A 14,070-nucleotide genomic window follows, 5' to 3' on the forward strand; every position below is an offset into this window, starting at 1 on the left:
ACTTGCCAATCAGTAAAGCCTCTCTTCGTTGTGAGCTTTTGTGCTTCGAGATGTCCTGTATGTTTTGTGAACAGTCTGGGGATATCCATAAATGTCTGTCTTACACATGCGATGCCTATTTGTTAGAGACGTTAGCAGCCTGTCACAAGGTTAGGCTATGCTCTTACCCAGCCTTGTGTACTGAAGAAGCCTGAAGATAATGAGAAAGCTAGGCAGAGAAAGAGGAAGGAAAGGAAGAACGAAAAGGAGGTGCAGCAGCATACACCTTTAATCCCAGCGTTTAGAAGGCAGACCTATGTGAGTTTAAGGCCGGCCTGGTCTACATAGTTCTAGGATAAACCGATGAGAAACCGTCTAACAAAAACAAACAAACAAGGAGGGGAAAAAGGGTTAGAGTTGTGCGACGTGGAAGAGCCTGGATTGGCCATGGCCTTTCTACCTCGAACACACACGGGAAATCATTCAAAACCAAGTTTTAGGCACCATGGAAGTTTTAGGAGAATAACCCATGGCCCCTGCCCTCAAAAGACCATCACATTGGAAAGAGAAAAGCACACAAAAAGTAATTAGATAATAATGAAGTTTACTCATGAGACACCGAGCAGCCAGTGAAATAAAACTGAAGAGAATTTGAGTAGCCAGAAATTTTTTTTTTTTTAACTGCTTATGTTTTTGCACTGTTAGTGATCAACCCCGGGGGCCTTGTCCGTGCAAGGCAAGTGCTCTACCACTAAGCTACCCCGCAGCCATCTAAGAGGGTTTTAATTAAGAACCAAAACTTGAAATGAGCCTTGAAGATGGGATCAAGTCAATGATGAGATCGCCTGGTCTCAAAAGGTACATGGAAGGCTCTGAAAGCCAAGTCTGGCGATCTCTACTGTGGAACCCAAATACCATTAGCACGGATCTCTGCGACAGACTGCGTGCCAGGCCTGTAGGCCAACCCAAGTGCAGCTGCTGAAGGCCAGATTAGCGAGGTCTTACTCACCAGCATACAGACAGACCTAGGCTTGGTGACGACCTCAGAACCATCTGGATGCTGCGGTCTAGAATCCCAGAGACAGCTGTTCGGCATGGGATAAACACGCATGGATACTTGCCCAGATTTGAGATTATCAGGACTGTGCTCAGGAGCTTGACGGAATTTTGTTGGCTGTGTGTAACGTAGACAGTTTTTGCCTCTAGCAATCTTTACTATTTGGATTTTATGATTAACTTTCTAGCGTTAGTTCTACTTTCAAAATCATGCTTTGTATTTTCTAGCCAAGTTAAAGAGCTTACGTATTAAAGCCCGCTCCCCACCGAAGGCATTTTAGTATGATCTAGAAGCCATTTACGGGCAGAGCGCTTGCTGGGAAAGTGGTCTCTCATGGAGCCTTTGAACGAGGACCTTGGGGTTTTTTAGCTTTTCCGGCTTTCTTGTTCTTTTGATGTTTTTTCCCCCTCTTTTGATTTTTCTTAAGGCTGATCTGCAAAAAGTGAGGAAAAAAAAAAAGGCAATGTTTTCACACGTTGTAATTTTCTCTCCTGATGGTCGAGCTCCTCCCAACCTCCATTGTTCCTTATCCTCAGCACCACCTTCGGTGGCTGCTCATGTGTTTCCCATATCAAAGAAGCAAATCCAGCTCTCTCTTTGCTCGTGTTTGTCTGTTTTCCTGGCATCTTGCTGTCTTTATCTCGTCCTTCTCATCACCCACCTGTGCCAAACACAGCCCTCTGGGAACTGGTACTCCTATGACTCAGGGATTCTCAACCTGTGGGTCGAGACCCCTCTGGGGCTGCATACCGGATATTCTGCTTATCAGAAATTAGGAGGTAGCAACGAAATAATTTTATGGTTGGGAGTCACCTCAACATGAGGAACTGTGTTGAAGGGCTACAGGATTAGGCCAGTTTGGGCACCACTGAATGCGGATGAGGCTGTGGGGGAGAGTGTTGGCTAAGACTTCACAGTGGGTCTGTGGCAGACCCGAGAGTCAGACTCGGGGGCTCGAACTCCCCACTGCGTACTCCATGGCCCCTCTCAGACTCGGCTCCTTAACGCTTCACACAAGGTTCTTCCTGCTCTGTCCTGGCTTCTTCCCCATCTCAGTCCCTTTGTTCTCTAGACTTAAATTCCAGCTACCTTACTTCAGACTCAATGAATGAATGAACGCAGCCAGCTTCCTCGTGAAGCCACTAACGCCCACACTGTACTTAATTGACTTCCTGGTAAACACCTTCTCTGTCAAGATCCAAAACTGAGGTCACTCGACACAATGATATCTGCTTTAATACTTTCCATTCTGCCTCCTGGCCAAGCCAATTATCCTTTCCTTCATTAGTTTCAAGATTCTTGTGTATACACAATTCTATACATTTCCCACGAAGTCTAATGACTTTTATATATTGTTAATGATGAGTTGCTAGCGAAGGATGGGGTCATAGCATGTTATTTTTGAATCTTTAGTGTATTACTATTTGATACAATTCAAACAGATGGAAAATGTATCCTTAATGGCTATGCCCTATCCTCCGACTTCCAGGGTGACTCTGAAAGAGAGAAATCTTTTCTTTCTGTCACCAACCTGTTTCTCCCAATAGTCCATCAGCTTCTTCACATTTGCTGAATCCGGGTTCAGACAGGTTTGAGTTCCGGTCTTCAGGGTAGCACTGCCGAAGAAACACCAGTGAGCTTTCTCCTCAAATAATTTAACAATTCTTAGTAGAAATAGTGGGGGGAAAACATAGATTCTACTGAGTTTTCCAAAGAAACCACTTAAAATACAGTAAGATGTTTTCCTAATATTATCAGGTGGATTTCAGAAATCGTAGCAGACCTTTCAGGAGAAATCTTATTTTAATATTATTTTTTTCTAGACAACTTGAGAATAAAAATAGCTTTTCCATACAGACACCCTTGATGTAGGTGTCAAAGGTCTTACATCTTCATAGCTTTCACATCACAATTAGAATTTCCAAGAGGCTGGGAATGGTGTCGTATGCCTGGAATCCCAGCACTCGGGTAGCCGACGTACGAGAATCATGAGGTTGAGGCCATCCTTGGCTACATTAGAAGACTGTCTCGAAAAAAAAATTCTAATCTCTAGAAAAGTATTATTAGAATTAAAGACACAGCAATAGTGTAATAATAGATAGGAATTTTTTGACATATCCTATATTCCTAGCAATGGAAATTGGCTATACAAATTATGGCATATTGATATGATGTAAAGCAATTTAGCCACTAAAAGTCATTATTAGGGTCAGTGAGTTGGCTCAGCAGATAAGCATGCTTGCCTCCCAGGCCTGGAGAACTGAGTTCAGTCCCCCAGAACCCCGTCTAAGGAGACAGGAAAGAACTGACTCTACTGAGTTGTCCTGACCGCCACATGCATGTACATTTGAACACACAGATTAATGAATTAAAATTTATTGTATTTTGATTTACGTGTGTTTCTGTGTCCGTATGTGTACTTGTATGCAGGTGCCCACTGCATCCAGAGGGTGGTGTAGGATCTCCTGGGGATGGAGTTACAGATGCTCGGGGCTTGCCTAATGTGGGTGATATGAACTGAACTAGGGTCCTCTGCAAGAGCAACAAGCACAGCAAGGTGGTAGTGGCGCATGCCTTTAACCCTAGCAGGGAGGCAGAGGTAGGCAGATCCCTGAGTGCGAGGTCAGTCTGGTTTACAGAGTGAGTTCCAGGACAGCCAGGGCTACACAGAGAAACTCTGTCTCAAAAAAAAACAAACAAACAAACAAACAAACAAAAAAAAAACCAAACGAACAAAAGACAAAGAGCAACAAGCAACAAGTGTGATTAACCTTTCAGCCCTCTCTCCAGTGACCTCTCAGACATTTTAAAAGCTTTCTTAGAACTCAGGAGTAGTGTCCGGTGGAGTCTATGCAAAGATTATGCAAAGTCCTGGGTTCAATCCCTAGGCCCCCATCCCCAAAATAACCTGACAAGTATGGCATTATTAGAGAAAATTAACTGATGTGAGAAACTGTCCATTGTTGCTGTGCTAAGGAAAAAGCAAATTACAACTAGGAATTTCTCCTTATCTGTCGGGAAGAAAGATGTCTAGATTCCTACACTCTCAGGTGATGCCTGTGTACTTAAGATAAAGTCTAATGGGTAAGTTAAAAGTAAGATAGTAACAACAATACATAATATCAAAATAAAATAACTATGACAATGGACCATAATGAAATTACTGAAAACTTATGAACCATTTGTTTCTAGAATATTCCATTCAATATTGTGGCATGTAGTTGACTTCAGGAAATTGAAACCTAGGAACTTGAATTAACAGATAAGAGGGAACTACTGGGTATGGTGTATAACTTAATTGACTTTACTTTTATATGCATGTATCTACGTATGCATTACACATGAATAGGAACACACATGTAAAAGACATGAAGGTGCTTTGAAAGATGACATGCTGAGGTTGTGAGAGCAGAACTGTGATTATCTTCTTTTCAGTAATCTGCCTTAAACATTTAAGATTCTAGGACCCAGTTTTTTTTAAAAAAAAAAAACTCAGTATATCCTTTGGACTTTTAAAAATTGTGTTTTTATTAATTCATGGAGAATTCCACTCAATGTAGTTTGATATTCATAAGAGCTAATTGTTGACATTATTCAAACATGTTTTCTGAATTAGAAATAGCCTTGAAAAGCTGGTCTTGGAAACACCTGATTATTTAGATGGTATGTCATCTTTCATTTTCAGTCTCATCAGAAATTTTTTATTTCAGGGGAGAAAAAAATGAGCTGACAGATTTATAGAGGAGCCAACTGCCTGTGTAAGCAAGTTGTCTTGAGGGTGAGATTGCCACTAAGTGCCACGTGGGATGCGTGTGTTGGAAGCTTTTACTTACATGATTTCAGTTTTGTTGCACTGAGGGCTTGGGGCAAATTGTTTGAGATCTCTTAAGGACCTGTAGGAGGGGATCATGCCTTTCCTGGTCCCGATGCAGGAGCAACGCTGATTCCTCATGACTAGGTTTCCTATAGGAAAGAAAACACGCGTGCTTAGGTCAAGGTCTCACTGGGCATGGTTGATGAGCATGATGATGAGAATTATTGCTGTCCCTGGGTGTGTGACAGAGTTTCCAGGCAGGCATTATTTCCATTCTATAAACGAGGAAGCCAGGGCTAAAGACAAAGTCATTTAGCAAAAGGAAGCAGGCGAAGAATTTCAGTTTAGGTAACTCTGAGTCCACTACCTTACTCTACAACCTTAGAAGAACAGTAAACTTCCCCAGTACTTAGTTAAATCCACACTGACGTTAGGCACACACATACACTCTGTACTGTGAGGATGGAATCCTCAACCCATTTATCACCTGACCTCAGGGACGTGGAGTTGATGTAGGAATGGACAGAAAGCTCTTCTTGCAATAATGAATTATCACTTCAATCCTTATCCTTTCTCATCCCACTGCTCTGAAAAGTCTTTTTAAATCTTCTGTCTTGGTCCCTCAAACCTTCCATAGACTTAGCATCTATTTGCATCAGTTTTACTATCCTGCATTAACTCCAAAATTTCGACTTTAAAGATGCAGAAACCACATTCTAGGAAGGGTATTTGTCCACTGTAAACTAAGTCCTGAGTGAAAAGGCCAGAGGCAGCCTCTCTGGTTTCTGAGTTCTCGGTTGGTTAACCGCAGACTGTTATCAGTGCACAGGATCAGATGAGGCTGCTGCCGGAGACAATTTAGAAAAGGATCTCCTGGCTCACCACCAGTTGCCAGAGCGACAGATGTCACGTCTCGCATGACAAATGTCAGACTCACGTGAAATGGAAACAAAATGCCCACAAATCCCTTTACATATGAAAATGGGGTTTCTCGTTATTCAAATATGGTTTTGAACCCTCATTAGAAACTCAAAATACCTACACCAAGAAGGCGTGTTTGACTTGGCAGGTGCAAATTATGACCTTTGGATAACTGGTCACAGCATCCAAATGCTTTGAGTGAGCAATTATTACTTTTTATTGCATGCAAAACATTCAGCTTTATCTCCTGAACCAAGAAGTCTTTTTATAGCAATGCATATATCAGAATTGACTAAGTTGATAGAATGTAAAGCTCCTCACCTTGAACCCCACACTGGTCCAGGAAGATGACACCCAAGAGAAATAGAGCAATTGACCTCATGGCAGAGCACAGTTCTATGGAGCTGCTGTGCCAGGTTCAAGTCGGAGAAGGTCTTTGGAGAACGTGTTCTTGGGAATCATATTTGTTTAGGAAATCCCTTCCCCTTCTCGTCTCTGATTGGCTGGTCTCCTCAGCTGACCTAGAACTAAATTAACCACAAACTCGATTGTCCTGGGGAAACCCCTGCTCTCAGATCCCAGGGAATTTCTGCACGTTTTACTTCCACTTCACATAAATGGGTAGGTTTATAGGAAGGGATGTGAAACCGCTAGTGCCCACTTTTAGCACAGCCAAAGTTGCTACCTGGATGCAGAATGGATTCTACGATGAAGGCTGGAGGCGTGCTTCCCATGTGAGAGAGATGGACGTCCAGGGAAGTTACTCTTTTATATCTGTAGTGCGCATAGATCCGTGCACTATGTAGCTACATTAATCTTTTCTCATATTTTCTGCACAACTTAAAGCATCTTAATTTGTTGAGGGACTAGATTGTTTTCTCTTGTGGCAAATTTACTTTGTCTCCTTGCTGCTACAGTTTACCACTATTTTAATTGTTAGATGAGTTGCATAAGCCACAACTGCGCCATTCCTTGCTACCTTTTCCAAATATTTCCCCCAATGTCTGTAACACTGATAGCGTGACTATGGCATGAGAACATGCAATAATGAGTATTTCCCAAGGGGTTCAAAGGGGCTACATCTATTAAACAGCATTCAACAACAAATAATTTTAAAAATAAAGTAGCTATCAAAACATCCTGGCTGTTCAAAATTCTTGTAGCTGTTGAAACTTCAACCAGAGTGTGACAATGAAGAGACATAGCATCACGTGTCCTCAGAGAATATTATTTTCTGGGACAGGATGAGAGCTGGAGGAAACGGGGGGAAAAAAAAGCAGGACAAAGGGACAAAGCCAAAAATTACCCTTTCAAAACAGGAACAAATAAAATCAAAAGTGCATAAACTGCCAGTGCTATATATAGTCCTTTGACGCTTCCTGTCAAGATAAGGGTGCCATTAGAATCTAATAAAAGCACTGCAAAATCTGACCGAATGCTGGATAAGACTGGCAACAGGTGTCAGCGGCTTCTCTACTTCACGCAATAGTTAAGATAGGACTGGCAAAAAGTATTAGAGAATTTTGCCTTTATTTCACATGATCATTGAGTACACTTGTTAATAGGGAAAGATGGTAGCTAAGAGATGCTACTGTTCTGTAGTTGAGCACACACACTGCTAGACTTTGTCTCCATGTCAACTGCATCTAGACTTTCAATCTTTTTATCTCCCCTAGAGACAGCTGGACCAGCTTTCAGTGAACTAGCACATGCAGCTTCCTTTTCAACTCAACCTGGAAGAACACCATTGGACAAAATGAACAATAGCATGCAAATTACCTTTCCTCTTCTCTCTAGAAGAACGCCATTGGATAAAATGAACAGTAGCATGCAAATTACCTTTCCTCTTCTCTCTCCCCCACCTGTTGCTCCCTTCTCTCTTTATCCATCCTCTTCCTAGAGCTGCTGGTTTGACTGAATTGCAGGCAACAACCCCAGGTATACCCCAGTCTTGTTAAGATAAAAGCAAAACATATTCCTCAAATCAAAATAAAAGTCATCTAAACAATATTTACCAACTTTTTCACTATGTACTCTGCTTCTCTATGGAAAAGCATATGTAACTTAAAATTGTTTTAAAATAAGTGAACCAAAATCAAAAGTAAATTTCTCCCTAAAGAGAGAAAAATACATATATGTATATATGTATGTGTGTATATATATATATATATATATTTCTAACTATAATGTATATATATTACACACATTATACTAGGAAATGGATTTTATAAGGTGAGGTTGAACTTTGGCTGAACACTAATCATTGTAATGCAGATTTTTTTGCTTTGTTTTGGGATAAGATCAGGGACTCATTCTGTACGCCCCCCCCCCCCAGGCTGGCTTTGAACTTGCCATTCTTCTGCCTCAGCCTTCTGAGTATTGGGATTGCAGATCTGCATCCTATGCACTGCTAATGTCTAAGAAGTTTTCAGGCTTCCCAGACTGAGGGTTGTCCTGGGAGGAGTTCTACGTCCCCTCTCTCTAAGGAATGCTCGCTTTAGAATATGAGGATAACTTACAGCTCCATTTTATGTTACATGATGTACAATTTTCACTCGTTTCTACGTGGATTAGTAATACAAATATTACAGAAATAGTTTTGAAAAGCAAAACTTACAGTGACTTTTGACAAGTGTATCCATTGGTTATGCTTAGTCCTGGCAATGACTGACGGTGGCTAGGTGGACCTGGGCTCAGGTACCAGTTTTTTTATTTTTTTATTCTCGAGACAGGGTTTCTCCGTAGCTTTTTGTTCATGTCCTGGAACTAGCTGGAACTAGAGCAGGCTGGCCTCGAACTCAGAGATCCGCTTGCCTCTGCCTCCCGAGTCACCACCGCCCGGCTCAGGTACCAGTTTTACTACTTGATGACTGTAGTATTGATAGCCTCTGCCAGCCTTGGAACTCTCGCCCAAGAAAACAGCGGTCAGTTTCACAAGTGGTTGTTAAAGATTAATAGCAAGAATATGCTGCCAGTGGGTAGCATCAGAGATTTGCAACCAGAGGGTGGAGAATTAGTGACTCTAGAGTGCTCTGATCTTAAACAGGACATCCGTGTCACCTCTGCCTCCAGGTTCAGGGGCCAGAAAGAATGTAAGAGCCAGAGTTGGGGAGGAGTGCTGAGAGATTGTTTTCCGGCCAGGATACCCTATTGCGTGCATAAACTCAGGGCGGCTGTGTTTACCTGTTCAGGACATGCAGAGCGTGATAGTAACTGTTTCGTCATGCCTAGAGGAAAGGCTGGGGAGGCCTCACCCTTAATTAATGTTTATGAGTCAAAGAGAAACAAGAGTTCAAAGTAAGAAGGGCATTTCTGGGAAGAAGAATGGTTTCAATAGGAATGAGGGATGAGAGAGGGCAATGGGCGGGGAAAAACGCCTGAAATCCAGCATACGCATGCGTGCAATTGTCAAAAGTGTATATGTAGATGGAACATTCTCCCAAAGCACCGCGAAGCCGTGACTCTTCTTTCTAGCAGAGCCGATGTAGACTTCCTAGAATAAAGAGGAAGAAGGCTCAGTATGAGCTGTCTAGTTCATTTTTCCAGACTCTACTTGCATCGTTTTTTTTTTTGTCGTGACTTTGAAAAAAAAATCGCTCATGTCTTTTTCAAGTCTGTAACGTGACCTTTCATGTCTGTAATACATGAAATTTCATGTCTTTTATCTTATTCAGCATCCCAACTTTGGGAAGCCGTCACTTAGCGCCACAAGCGCTAAATCTTCATGGCACTTCACTGCTCATCCTCACTAAGCAGACAGAGTAAGCAATGTTAGACTATCTGGGATACTCTAATCTCTCCTACTAGGAGGAGGGTTTGTAAAGATCCATGTTTGAGTATGGCGATAGATAACCCAGCACCTATCCTGGAAGAATGTTCTTGAAGCCTAGTATATACTAGTAAATAATACTCAGAATAAATGTTCACAAGTGACAAATAGGGACCAGAGCCCAGCTGGGCAGATCTGGCGTCAGCCGAGGATTGAGATTTTGAGCCACAGATTCTGTGACCTCTCTAGTGGGACTATGCTCAGTGCGCATGCCCAGCCAGTTTGCTTCCAGAACTTTCACCCGGAGCCACCAACGCTCACTCTACGCGTGTAGTTGCTGAGGCTGCCTGCACTCGTTCGTCTACTGAAGAGAAGAAGCACTTTAGGGAGGAAAGGTAGTGTGTGCCAGGGCTCTCCTCTCTGTCCCCACTGTCCCCCAGCCTCCTGGCCTGAGGAAGCCCAGCGGAGGCTCAACTGGGAGCTCGTCTTTCCGGGAGCCAACTAGGTGGCTTTCTCAGGAGCCTTGATGAGGGTGGGAGGGAGCAAAGGCTCCAGAAGCCTTGCTCATGGCATGGAGGTCACAGGTCTGGGGAATAAGACTGAGGTGACCCTGAGGAAGGTCCTTTGGGCGGGAGCTGGTGTTGAGGTCGGCCGGAGCCCCTGAGTCCATTAACCCAGGATGTCCGGAGCCACAAAACCTCAGAGTCCCAAATGCTCTGATCCCCAGAGGCAGCGAGCTCTACAGCCCGGGCTCCCCGCTGCCTTGCAAGGGTTTCTTCCTCGCTAACAGCTAAGGAGGTCTCCCGAGCAGCGGGAATATCCTTCCATGGTAAGGCTTCTCGGATTAGTCTGGGCGCTTAGGCATGAAGGTTTAAGATAGACCAGTTGGGTTTAGGCTCTTCAGACATTTGCTTTCCAGACTCCATTTTTGACAAATTCAGGACAGCTTCCAGAGGAAGAAGTGCGGTGCAGACTGGAGAGAAAGAAGAGGGAGTCCCCAGAAACTGCGTTTATGGATAGAAGGCTTTTTTAGGAGAAAAAGAAACTTGCTAAGACAGACAGGATGTTGCTGGGGTTTCTCACAGGCCTGGGAAGAAAGCCAAGGATTATAAGGACTGTTGGAATCAACAGACAGTTCCTAATTCCCCCTTGGACAGCAACAACAAAAAAAAGTCTTCATTTTTCCCAAGTCAGTGTCCCTGAAGAAATCACTGGGGATGTAATCTGCAAGAGCCAGGCACAGCAGGCTTGGTAGCCCTGTGTGTGGCATCGGCCTCCCCTTCACCTGCTCTCCAATGGAACTGTAGAAATCCGTCTGAATAGGTTAACAGTGGGCTGTCACAGTAGAGACAGGGTGCTTCCCTTTGCATGTCAGAAGGGAAGTTTCTCTCAAATTGAAACTCCTACTATGCTTGTTTGAATTTCTCACTATGCCCCTCTCTTCACTGGTTTCTGCTACTATTCGAGGATCCTAACTTTAAAACGGTGTATTTCTCGAAAGTCTCAGGCTGTGAGTTAGCGTTCTGAATTCTTTCCCCTCAGTCAGGGAGTCCTTCCTTTAACCAACAAAAACAAACAAACAAAAAACTGAAAAACTATTTTGCCAGCAAATCGTACTTTTGTGTATTTCAGGCCCTTAACAACAGAGCAAATTCTTTCTTCATTAATCTTATTATCTTGGCTTCGTGGTTTATATCTAAGGAAAGCCCCACAGCTGGTTAGATTTGTAACTAGATAGTTCTGAGAGAGAACGTCTGGACAGCTTTTCAAGGTCAGATGGAAGCCGGGGCTGGCTTGTCCTGTGACTTTTGGCAAGCTGGTCTGCAGTCTGATGACATGCATAGACAACAGTCACAAAAGCCCTGCTTCCAAGACCCAAGAAAATCATCCTGAAACGGGAGGACACGTTTTTCTGTTTTAAATATTCACACTTATTGTAAGTGATTTACTTTAGAATTTAGAAAATAACTCTCCAAAGGCCGGGACGCAGAAGTTCTGAGTGCCTGCTGCTCTGGCTGAAGGCGCAGGTTCGGTTCCCGGCACCCACACGGCAGTAACTCCAGTTCCAGAGGACCTGCCACCCTTTCTGGTCTCCACAGCATGGCATGCATGTGGCACACAGATGTACCTGCACACAAAACACCCATACACATAAAACTATGCAAATCTAAAACAAAAACCTCTAAGGGAAAATCCGTTTTATTAATTTACTTTTTTTTTTTGAGACAGTTTTGTGTAGCCAGCCTGACCTTATTTTTTCATGTAACTGAGAATGAGCTTGACCTCCTGAGTCCTGGGATTACAGGTGTGTGTGTGTCCATGCTGGAAGATCCCACGTTCACAAGCACCTTATTTACCTTGTGTTCTCATTCATTCTAGTCCATTCATCAAACTTTTATTATAATTTTAGATTCTAAGGACACAAATTTTTCTGCCCTCAATGAGCTCATCATTTACTTGGAGGCAAATCAACATTAAACAAATGATGACTATAGGGCCAAAATATTACATAAAAGGACAATACACAATTACTGGGTGCAGAGAATCTCCATCTATTGTGAGGTGCTTCAGGCAACCGTTGGACTAGACCTGGAGGGGAAAACTGGAATTCCTAACTGCAAGAAAGTAAAGAGGCACGAGAAGGCATTCAGAAGCAGCAGGGGCTGTGCAAGGGTAGAAGACGGTGGAAAAGGAATTGTGAGGATTGGGTCGAAAAATGTAGCCAGCCGCTGAAGGGCAAAGGCTTGGAGTCTAGGAGGGTGAAACGAAGGATTCTAGTCAAGAAAGCACACCATGGAGGCTTATGAACTGCACGAACACACACAGGAGCACACACACAAGCGCATGCACACATGAACACAAGTACACACACACACGAGCATACACACACACAAGTGCACACACACACAAGCATACACACACACAATGCACGCACACACAAGCATACACACAAGTGCATGCACACATGAACACAAGTACACACATGAGCATATAAACACAAGTGCACGCACACACGAGCATACACACACACAAGTGCACACACACGAGCATACACACAAGTGCACGCACACATGAACACAAGCACACACATGAGCATATAAACACAAGTACACACACACGAGCACACACATGAGCGTGCACATGCATGAACACACACCCTATCTGTATATCTTCATCACTAATTTTGTCACATTTTTACTCATTAATTTTACTTTATGAAAATATTTCCTTTGCCTCTATGTGGATGATGTTTTTTTTAAAATAGTTTTTTATATGTCTAGATTGTTCTCAATGCTGGACATTTGGGTTGTCCCTAGCATACAATAGTGCTCTAAGTATTTTGTTTTCTGGTTCTGTGTGAGGCGGTGCGCCCCTGTAATCTCAGGTACCGAGGAGGCTGAGACAGGATGATTGCTTGAACCCTAGTGTTCAGGGCCAGCATGGACAACACGATGAAACCATGTCTCCTAACAGAAATGTTTAGTCTTTCCTCCTTTGACACTAAAAAGACAGATGATAAGAATATTCAGTATTTTCTGTAACATTTGATTGCTTGCTAGAAAGAGAAGGTTAATTTCAGTTAAAAGCCCTAACTGATATGTACATGTATTTGTTCCTCAGCCTTCTAGTATTTGTATTTATTATGCAAAAATTGGCATATGAGATTTCCAGTTGTACCACATGTATGTGTGTGCACGAGCTTGCGTAGTCATGTGTGTACAGATGTACAGGCGTATCGAAGCCAGAGGTCACCCTGACTGCTGTTCTTCGGGTGCTGTCCAGCTTAACGTTTCTTTTCTTTTCTTTCTTTTTTTTTTTTTTAAACAAAGGCTCTTACTCTCCTTGAACTTGCCAGTAGGCTACTCTGGCTGAGATTTACCCGTCTCCATCTCACCAGCGTGGGGGATTAGAAGCACAAACTACCCTCCCCCAATTCCCAGTCTCCCACCCCACCCCATTCTCTCCTCCTCTGTTCCTTCTCTTCACATACAGTTGGGCATCCATGCCGTGGGCTGTCTTACCTGGTGGATATCAGTTAGCTGTACCGTGGGCTGTCTTACCTGGTGGATATCAGCCAGCTATGCCGTGGGCTGTCTTATCTGGTGGATATCGGCCAGCTATGCCATGGGCTGTCTTACCTGGTGGATATCAGTCAGCCACACCGTGGGCTGTTTTACCTGGTGGATATCAGTCAGCTGTGCCGTGGGCTGTCTTATCTGGTGGATATCAGTCAGCTGTGCCATGGGCTGTCTTACCTGGTGGATGTCGGCCAGCTATGCTGTGGCCGATCTTTTGTGGATGGGTTGTAGGGATTGAACTTGGGTCCTCATGCGTAAGTGGCAAGCACTTTACCAACTGAGCTATTGTTCCAGTCCTCTATTTTATATCACAGTTACATTTTAGCTTGTCTTGGTTTCATACTTACATAGTCTACCTTTCTAAGATCAGTTGTCAAATAGGGTCAGAGTACAGTAGTCTTCTGATCTTGGTGGAGCTACTTCAAAACATTCAGCAGATGCCTAGAACCAT

General features: G+C 43.3%; 1 protein-coding gene across 1 annotated transcript; it reads right to left on the minus strand.

Annotated features, from left to right (window-relative positions):
• Nucleotides 1-563: 563 nt before the first annotated feature.
• Nucleotides 564-6,256, minus strand: Cxcl9 (C-X-C motif chemokine ligand 9). Its single transcript, XM_005359500.2, has 4 exons — nucleotides 6,093-6,256; nucleotides 4,870-4,999; nucleotides 2,568-2,652; nucleotides 564-1,469 (listed from the first exon to the last, which is right to left on the minus strand). The coding sequence occupies exons 1-4, from the start codon at nucleotides 6,151-6,153 to the stop codon at nucleotides 1,368-1,370; spliced, it is 378 nt and encodes a 125-aa protein (XP_005359557.1). The 5' UTR covers nucleotides 6,154-6,256; the 3' UTR covers nucleotides 564-1,367.
• Nucleotides 6,257-14,070: the final 7,814 nt, after the last annotated feature.

Source organism: Microtus ochrogaster, linkage group LG1 (assembly GCF_000317375.1).
Source record: "Microtus ochrogaster isolate Prairie Vole_2 linkage group LG1, MicOch1.0, whole genome shotgun sequence".
Lineage (NCBI taxonomy): Eukaryota > Metazoa > Chordata > Mammalia > Rodentia > Cricetidae > Microtus > Microtus ochrogaster.